Source organism: Aphidius gifuensis, linkage group LG4, assembly GCF_014905175.1.
Source record: "Aphidius gifuensis isolate YNYX2018 linkage group LG4, ASM1490517v1, whole genome shotgun sequence".
In the NCBI taxonomy this organism is placed as follows: Eukaryota; Metazoa; Arthropoda; class Insecta; order Hymenoptera; family Braconidae; genus Aphidius; species Aphidius gifuensis.
The window spans coordinates 15,495,126-15,505,696 of record NC_057791.1 but is presented as its reverse complement, the minus strand read 5'-3'; the positions used below and the strand labels follow the sequence as shown (position 1 = coordinate 15,505,696).

General features: G+C 24.4%; 1 protein-coding gene across 1 annotated transcript in view; it reads right to left on the bottom strand.

The window, feature by feature from the left end:
• Positions 1 to 1,075: 1,075 nt before the first annotated feature.
• LOC122855200 (fringe glycosyltransferase) overlaps positions 1,076 to 10,571 on the bottom strand; it is a 40,603-nt gene continuing 31,107 nt past the window's right edge. The window contains exons 7-9 of the mRNA XM_044156391.1: positions 2,715 to 2,880; positions 1,958 to 2,043; positions 1,076 to 1,303 (exon numbers count right to left, since the gene is read on the bottom strand). Of these exons, the coding sequence (XP_044012326.1) occupies positions 1,246 to 1,303; positions 1,958 to 2,043; positions 2,715 to 2,880 (310 nt within the window). The 3' untranslated portion in view covers positions 1,076 to 1,245. The remainder of the gene's footprint in view (positions 1,304 to 1,957; positions 2,044 to 2,714; positions 2,881 to 10,571) is intronic.

Below are 10,571 nucleotides of genomic sequence, written 5' to 3'. Positions count from 1 at the left end.
GAAGGACTGGGTGTTTTACTTTCTCTGTGAAAAAGTATAAAAACATATAAAAGGTTTCATAGAAGATGGGATTTCAATGAAAATATTTAACAAATCTTTTGATAAATTAGTTTTTTTTCTTAGTATTTAAAGGGGTTAAATAGTTTATTAATCGATATGTATAATCAGTTTCCAAAAAAAAAAAATAATGATAATGCGCAATTCAATTCTACGCGAGTTTTTGGCTCCATCTTACGACAACCGAACAAATAAATTTACCTACTGGTTAGAGAGAAACGGTACTAAAATTTTATTTTTTATTTATCTTTTCCACTTTTCTTCTTAAAAGCTCGATGTATCAATTTCGAAAGAATTTAAAAAACACTTTTTTTAATTTTTTAAATTTATACAGAATTATTTTGCCGATTGAGTATTAAACAGCTAGGTATTGGAAGGAATTTACATTATCATACAGCGGTAAAAAAAATTTTGAACAGTGCGTAAAAGATAGATGGAAGTTTTTAACTATAAAATTTCACCTGACAATTTATCTAGGAATGCAATTCATCAATCCTCGTGACACAATAATATTTTTAAATTTAAATTATTTTTATTTTATTTTTGGAAGATATAAAAGTGCTTTTATGCATCTATACAATCAACTATATATAATTCTCTTGAATATAAAATAATATTTCATCGACATTTCTGTACATATTTTTTTAATACTTAATAATATTTATTAAATTTTTACTTTTCAAAATGCTACTTTTTTATTATATAATTTATAAAATTATTTACACTAAATAAAACATTTATACAAAAGTTTTGGAAAAAAAAATAATAATAATAAATAATGAAAGTTAGAAAAAAAATTTACAGGAAAAATAATTATTGATCATTCATTCATTTGAAGTTTAGGATATCACATTGTAGAGCTGCTTTAAGACTAGTTTGCAGAGCACGATGTTAATATTTCACGTCATCGCGACCGGCACGCATTAATTTAAAAATAATAATTTAAAAATAGCAATAATAATTGTAAAATAAGTATAAATTTATGATAAATATTCTTAATTATATTCGGTGAAATTAAGGCTAATAAATATTTACAAATATCACGATTTAAATGAAAATATCCCATTGATAAAAATTAAAAATGAATCAAGTATATATGACTTTGATACAAGACTTATTTTTATATAAAAAAAAAAAAAAAAGATTGTCTTCTTTGGGCTGTGTCATAAATTTAAAAATTCAGTTTGATCATCTCTTTTGGCAATCAGTCTCGTGTGGAAACAATCGGCAATGTATTGATCTGAATCTGCAACAAAAAATAAAATTCATAAAAATTCAATAACAAAATATAAATTAAAAAAAAACCTTATAATTATTTATACTGATAATAAATTAAAAATTTGTAATAAAACGAAACGAAATAACTAAATTGACTAAAAATAAATTTTCATTTTAAATAATACATGTGAGATTTAAAAATAAATATAATAATACAATTGAAAAGTAATAATTAATTTAATTAAAATATCATTCAAATAATTTTTCTGTACATCACGTTTTACAATCGAACCGACAATTTAATATCCAACTTCAAAGAGAGCCAGCAACTTTGCAATTATATATGTAATTGAGGCCACTACCGAGGATAAAACGTGAACAAGTCAAAGAATAAAAATTCGCCTGTTGAACATATAAAAATAAAAACGATACATCTCCATTTTAATTTTTTATTTCCCTACATACATATAGTATACCTTATTTTTTTGCTTTAAAATTACTAAAGTTACATTAACTCTCATTGAAGCCAAAGAAAAAAAAAATTGTAAATAAAATTAATATTATATATTATTAGAAAAAAAAAATCATAAATTTTTTATGTGATAATTAAGAAAACACAAGTCTAGAATATTGTTGAATAAAAGTTCGAAAAGGTTGGAAATATTGGAAGATATATTATTACCTGTTTGGATCGTCCTTGGGATCAAAACCGTCAATTTTAACAATGTTCCATTCGTCTCTTGGACCCTTTGAGTAGCTAAACGATACCTGAAACATGAAAAACTCTTGTTTTATTTATCACTCTTTGTATATAAATTTAAATAATTATCTTACTATAAATAGAAAATAAATTTTGTAAGCAAAAAAAAATTTAAATAAAAATAGCTATCACTAAAAGATGAGTTAATTAAAATCCAAGATGACCAAAATAGTTAATAAATTCATCTTCAAACTTGAAAATTAATCATCGAAATTAAAAAATAATTTGATTCGAAATACGAAAAAAATTTCGAAATACAAACTTTAAATAAATTGCAAAAAAAAAATTATAATAATGATGGTAATATGTGTTTGTAAATAAACAAAATAATAATTTAAAAAAAAAAAAAGACAACAAGTAGTTGAGTAGACATCTAGAGAATTGGATAAAGTGAAGAAAAAGGTTGATTATATGCGTGGAATGTAAAGTTAAAGTGCGGTGAGACACCTGGCGCGAGAGACACGCCACTTGGGTAACTATATGTATATATGAAAAGACCCCTTTGGGACTTCAAACAACTTATCTACCATACATTTTGTCTTGGTCTTGCATCATGAACTTTGTACGTTTATATTTAATATTATTTATTCAAAAAATATTCGTATAATTAATCATATGTTAATGAAAAAAATAATAGATATATTAGTAGTAAATTAAAATATTAAAAATATAATATTACCTGTTCATGAAAGGTGTCCTCATTCAAAAATTTCATTGCTTCTAAATGTGAATGGAATTGCTCAACAACAGTGAGTTGTTTTTTTAATTGATGCTCAATGATATATCCCATTGTGACATCATCTGGCAATCTTATACGATCTCCAACAGTTATAAATTTACCACCACTGAAATAAATAAATAAACAAATTTATTTATAAATAATTTAATTGTTTAATAAATTAATAAATAAATAGATAAATTATATTCGTAAAAATCCAGAAGAATTAAAAGAGTGTTTTGACTTTTGATGATCTATAGAAAATTTATAAATAAATGGATTGATTTATTAACTAATTAATAAATTTAAAAATTAATAAATATTAAAGTAAATAAACAAGTAAGTTAATAAATAAATATTTCAATTGTTTAATGAATAAACAAATGAATAAATTAATTAATTTAATAAAAAACCAGAAGAATATTGAAAGGATATTTTGGACTTTTGATCAAAAAAAAATTCATAAATAAATAGATTGACTAATTAATAAATATAAAAATGAATAAATGAATAAATATTTGAACAAATAAAAAAACAAATTAGTTTATAAATAAATAATTAAATTGTTTAATAAATAAATAGATAAATTATATTGATAAAAATCCAGAAGAATCGAAAGAGTGTTTTGAACTTTTGATCAAAAAAAAATTCATAAATAAAAAAATTCATTTATAAATTAATTAATAAATATGAAAATTAATAAATTAATAAATATTTAAACGAATAAATAAATGAATAATTTAATTGTTTAATGAATAAATAAATAGATCAATCAATTTAATAACAAAACCAGAAAAATAGAAAGGATATTTTAAACTTTTGGTGATCAGAAAAAAGTTCATAAATTAATTAATTAATGTATTTATTAATTGAAAAATATAAAATTAAATAAATCAATAAATATTTAAACAGATAAATGAATAATTTTACGAATAAATAAATAATTTTGCAATATAACAACAAAAGAATTCCAAAAGTGTTTTGATGATGAAAAAAAATTCACATAAATGTAAAATTTAAATTTAAAAAAATTATAGTTTCATGTAAGTATGTATGTATGTAAATAACATCAATAAATTTGTCTGAAAGGTATATCCTTGATGAAAATTAATTGATACATTGTAAGATCAATAAGCATTAGAGTCGTTGTTTAAAAACACCTTGAATTAAATCGACTTGAGTTACTATTCATTTGCAACTAATTTATGTGTATCAAACTTGTTATAAATTCCATAATAAACAATTAATTTACATTAATATTTTTCATTTAAACAATGATAAATAATTATTAAATATAATCCAAAGAAATAAACGAAAAATAAATTGCATAAAAGGCAACAATATTACCATGATTTGATGAAAAATATAAATTTATTTTGAAAGATTTTATTATCATTGTATTTGATGGTTAAATGACTTTTCATCAAGTCACTGTTTTTATCATTATAATTAACAATTCATAAATTATTGTAATTTAAAAAATTACATATTTATAATAAATTTAAAAAATTATTTTTAACTGAAATAAATAAAAACATGTTAAAAAAAAAAAATGAATAAAAATTTAACAAACTTGAACGAGCGTTGCATTGCAATCAGTATGAGTACATAAGACATAAATTTTGTTTATACGTATATAGTAAGTTGGCATAAAGAAAAATAAAAAAAATAAAAATGATTAAATAAAAATATCCGACGGCAGGTGCAATCGCATTCAAACGACAGACTCTAATCTCTATATGCGATGGAATGTTGCCAAATTAACAACATTAAATCCTGGATGGAATACCATATGCTAACCGCACTTTAATGATATGCATATATATATAAACAAACTCATCCACATAAACAATTTAAAGATACATTAAAATTTTTTTTTTAAAAAACTTTAATGATCATTAAAAAATACATAAGTGAAAAAAAAAAAAAAATAATTATATTTTTTTTTATTTCAAAAGACATATAATATAAAGTATTAAACAAAAAAAAAATTATAAAAAAATTGTTTATAATTATTATACGTTTGTTTAACAACAAATGGGTTTTTTTTTTTTTTAATTTTTTTATACAGATTTAAGTGTGTATGATGGGAGAGTGCGCGCAAATCGCGCAATTCATGAGCTCTTACTTAGGAGTGAACGTTGCTGGATTAAAAATAAAAAAAAATTGCAATAAAGAAAGTAAAGAGGATGATGATGATGATGGTGATGATGAAGATGATGATTGTGGTATAGTGGTCAGAGAATAAAGGATGTAGAGAGAAGGGTCAAGGTGGCCGCGTTCAAGTACAAAAGAGAAACGTATGTGTAGTTGTGTATCAAAATCAATTCGGAGACATAAATCGACCCAATTAGAGAGGCAACAGGTAGTTACAGCTTTGAAAGCATCAGTTATATATATCCTCTTATATATATTTATATAACATATATTGTAAGTGTATAAATATGTATATATAAATATGTCTTTGATAAAATAACGTTTTGGACATACATGTCTAAACAAATATTTTTAAGTCACTAACAAGTTTACTGTTTATTTTTTTTTTTTTATTTTAAACTTTTTTAATTCTGATCAAGAGGATCTATTGATTTTTATTTGATTTTTTATTTTTTATTTATTTTATATTTACAGTTTGTATTTTAAACGGAAAAAGATCTGAATTTGAAAGAAAAAAAATTAACGTTTTGAAAGCTTTGAAGATTCACTTTCTATGGATGTGAAAAAAGTTAAATTTATTTTAAAACTGCAAAAGCTTGAATTTTTAACGAAAGCTTTGAGGGTGATAGTAAAAAAATTAAATTTTTTATTTTTAAAACTTTAAAAGCTTGTTAAAATCGGAATTTCGACATCGAATTTTGAGTCATTTGTTTCTTCGAAACTGCTGATTGGAATTTTATAGAAATTTGACAATGCATTCTAAAATATTTGGAGTAGACGTAAATGGATTTTTATTATCTAATCATCGTTTGTTGAAATGTTATTAATTTTATAACATTTATTAGAATTAATTGGTGTACGCAGTTAATCATAAATAATTTTGTTTCTTAGAAATTTTGCTGTTGTTTTCCAGACTGAACTACATTTATCAAACTATTTATGAAATAATGCTTGATATTAATATAGCCCTGAACATCAATTGCAAAAAATAAACAGAGTATGTCATCAGTCTGTATAAAATTCAACATAATAATTACTCCAATGACTTTTATATATTTCCAATAAATTGTTTTAATTTTTCACTGAAATTTCCTTTAAAATATTACGAAACTTTTTGCCAATCCAACAAAACAATCACTATACTTTTACGTAGGTGGGACGCTTCGCGTCACCTACGTATTGGATTTGTCTACCGAAAATTAAAAAACGCTCTCATTTCTAAAGTAATTGTCAGTGATACTTCGTGTTAGAACCAAAAGAAGCGTATTTTCAATCTCTTTAATTTGTATATTTTCGATTTTTTCTCAAATAATTATTAAAGTTGCCAGTGCCAAAAATGTTAAAAACCTTTTTTTCTTTTTTTTTTTAAATATTAAATAACGTTTTATCTGTAAGCGTGATCGATTTGCACCGACTAATTAAAAGTTTTCTTTTATTTTAATCTTTAAATCGCCGCTATTTTGAAAACGATATCTTTAAAACTCATGGAGTTATTAAAATTCTAATAGAAAAATTTGATGTGACTGTTTTTTTCCCGATTTACATTGGAACCCAACAAAATCATGTTTTGTGGAAATTCGACGCGCAGTGTTGGCAGCCCTGCTTAGTTCATCTCACTCACACAGATAAACATATGTTTATGATAAAATTTCGTAGTGTTGTGACTAAAAAATATAACATTTTATTTGAAAAAAAAAAAATTACACTAACTAATAATTGCACATAACCCACCGGAGTATTGAAAATTTTAATTTTCGTTATATATGATTTTTATAAATTGAAACTGAAAAATTTCTGGCGGAGTAGAATTCATAGAATTCAGCCATTCAGCCATTTTGTGTTTCAAAAATAAAATTGCAATTTCATAAAATCAAATTAATGGAAGTATGTATACTAGATTAAACAATATTTATTTTATATAAATAAATCTTGGAATGCACATGCACATGCACACAAAAACCCAGAGATTTCCATTAAAATTTATTCTTATCTCTGCAGCAAAGAATGATAATGGATGATCGTTGCTTACTAAATGATTCGCAATTTGATTAACAAATAATGCAAATTGTGGAACAAGAAGATGCAAAAGAAACGATAAGTATATACAGCTGCAAATATTTTATATCGGTATTATTATTATCAGTTTGCAAAATCAAGTTCAATATGTAAAGCCTAATAGCCTCTCCATTAATATATAATTTTGGTTATAAATTTAATATTTATTAGCAAGCAATAATTAATAACAACTTTATAAGAAAAAACTGGATTCTCATAATGACTTGTCAAATTATTTTACATGTGACATTGAATCAAACTGAGAAAGAAAAATCAATATAATTTTTTGAATTAAAAAGGGAATATACATGTTTAATTGAGCCTAAAATAAAAAAATAATAATAAAATTTATATATTTTTTATAAAAAAAAAAAGATAATAAATGTTTTTTAAAAAACAAAAATGGGCGTTGTTTTATCCAATGGATTGGAACGGACTCATTAGTGAATACCGAAGTTGGATTCTCTTGTTTGGTGTCCTCCTGGTTGTCTTTTCAACCCTTCTTTTATCGTTTGAATTTTGACCGAAACGTCGCACGGTATCGTTGCTTTTTTAATTGGGCCAGATTAGTCGCCAAAAATCGTTGTACATACGCCTTTCCCCACTCTCTTCTCGTGTCTTTTGGATTCATGCTACCTTTTTCCCTCATCATTTCAAAAAAATATATATAAAATAAATAAAACAAAACGCCTTTCGGCTTTTCTAACACACGAACACCGCGTCTCAATGAAAATAAATAAATAAAAAAATTATATATGTATATAAAAAAAGAAAAAAAAAACACATTGGGCAGTATAAATCCAGTGAGAATATCGGCCTCGTTAAAATACCAGCCGTCGAAATCGAAATTTCGGGGTTAAGTGGGTGATGAAGATTTTTTTTTTATTTCCGTGACTTTGGGTAGAAGATACTCCTTCGTTATTTTTAGGTTTTTTTTTTTAGATTTTTCAATTTTTTTTTTTTTTTGGTTCATGGTTTTCGCAAGGATTGAGATTGTATTTGTGTGACTGTGATTGCATCGAAAGAGAAGTGCCGGAGAATTAAGTAATGGCTTTGACGGTAAAATTCAAGTATCACCCAATCGGCAATGTGAATTCCAAGAATTTTCGGCATTAATAAGACAAAATGTCCTTGATTCGATTTTTCTCTTGCCAATTATAATTGACAAAGATTCAAAGCCAATGTTATTTCTCAGTAATGAAATAGTTGAAATATTCATTTTGTCGATATGGGATATAATTAACTTGATGATGAATTTTGTGTGTGAGTTGAGAAATTTATACCTCAAAAATCAAAATCAACATGATATATAAAAGCTAATTAGCCAATATGTAATATCCAAAAATTTTGGTTAGCCATTGAAGAGGCTAAATATATTTAATAGCAGTTTTAGCTTTTGAGCATATCAATCACATCATATCAAAATAACATCAAGCAATCATTATATTATCCTCTTCAATGAATGATCTTTCTTTTTTTTCTTCTTTCAATCATATTATTTTCCGGAGAAATTTTTTATTTATAATTTTATTTAGTAACGGAAATAAAAAGGTAGTCTTGTTTTTTAAATGGAAAAAATTAGGGGTAACAACGCAATGGAATCTGTGATCTTGGTTATCTATTGAAAATTAACATTTTCAATACAGCAACGAGTTGCCGGGTTTGATCTCTATCAGGTTATATTTATTTTTATTATAATGCTGCTATATTGAGATTGTTTTTTTTTTATTTTTTTTTCTCTCTACAGTATACATTGCTCTACATTAGAAATTGTCAGCATAAAAATAGCTGCTCACAGATTGACGTTCATAAAAGTAACATGATTTATTGTTAATTAGTCAATGAATATAAAAAATTTTAATTTTCTTATTCTTCCAGGTTGTAGTTAATTAAAAAACACAATTTTTAAAAGCTCAAAATCATGAGTAATTATTTATTGTTTTTTTAGTATCATCAAAAAATGAGTAACACGAAATTTTTTAAAAAATTCATATCAAAATATTTCATCAATTTGAGATCAATGGAAAAAATAAATTGTCGAAGTTACTGGATTTTTTAAAGACAAATATATAAAGCCAAAAACAAAGTCTCTATGTTTATTATTTAAAAAATATATATGAGATATTATTTGAAGGTGTAATAAATTAAATATTAAAAACCACAAACACCGTCGTAAAAAAAAAGGAAAAAAAAAATAATAGAAAAACAGATAGATGAGTATATTAAATATATAATAATCTATACGAGAATATCCAAATTAGTTTTTGACTTTTATTTTAGTATATTTGCCTTTTTTTAAAACTCCGAATATATCTGTAATAGATCTTAATGATTTGTCGATGCGAAAATAAAATTAACTCAGTAATGAGATTTCGGGGAAGAGAAAGAATACAAAATATAAAAAAAATAATATACATAAAATGTTTTTTCTTTTAAAATTTTAATTAAAAAAAAAAAAATAAATAAAAAATAAGTTGTAAAATTTATGAAACAAAAATGAGTTGACGTTATTGAAAAATGTTTTTTAATTAAATGTCTAAAACGATTGTAAAGAAGAACAAGAATATAAGAGAATAAAGAAACAGGAGTATCTTTGCGGCTTTGTAACACGAAAATAAAAAAAAATAAAAAAAAAAATTTGAGAATAAAAGAAGGACAGCTGGATGAGATGTTTAGAGGCAATAAATAGTCAACGATGTTTTTAAACGTCTCGATGGAAATCGTCTATACACAATGTGTATACAGTGTAAATAAAACGAGGCTCACATCAGGTACACGTAACAAGTGCAAAAGAAAACAGGAACAAAATAAAATACATATATATTGTGAAAATTTCAAATGAAAAAAAATTAAAGAGAATTGCAAAATAAACTATTAAATAAAAGTAAACTAAATTGTCATTCAGTGATGTCCCCTAGCATAGGGGTGGTTTTAAATTGTACAGTAAAACGTGGGTGGTAATGGTGGCTTGTCAATCGTGATGCCTTCTATTTTATCAGTTTTAATTAAGATCGTTACCAAGGAACCACATCATTGTCCTTTCTTTGATTCAAGTCTTGCTGTTGTTGTCCAACAACGATTGACAACAGACTACTTATACTACACGTCAATCTAAATTAAGTTAAAAAAAAAATATATTTATAACAATGATGATGATGATGATGATAAATCAATGTTGTTATTGTTTTTGTATTCAAGGTGATACGAGAATCACTGTATGGAACGGTCAATGTCTGACTACCAGGTCAATTTGTGAAGACTCTTTGGTGGGCCCCCCTGATCATAAACGTGAGAAACTCAACTGTTTCTTTCTTGACTTTGTTGTTGCTGGTAGCAACCAAGCTCCGTTGACTTGGATAATTGCCGGTGTAAGGAAACCCCATGTCCGGAACGAACATTGCCATTGGCTTCTTAGATAACTCGACGCGAAAATAAAATAAATAAAAAATAATGCTACTTTTTTCAATAATAAACCAACAAAAATTCAGTGAATAAAATTTAAAATACAACATGAAGATAAAGAAAAATCTATAATTTTTTTTTTTCTTTATTATGATAAATTATTTGGAAAATAAAAAATTGTGTCTATATTGAAGTTGAAATTAA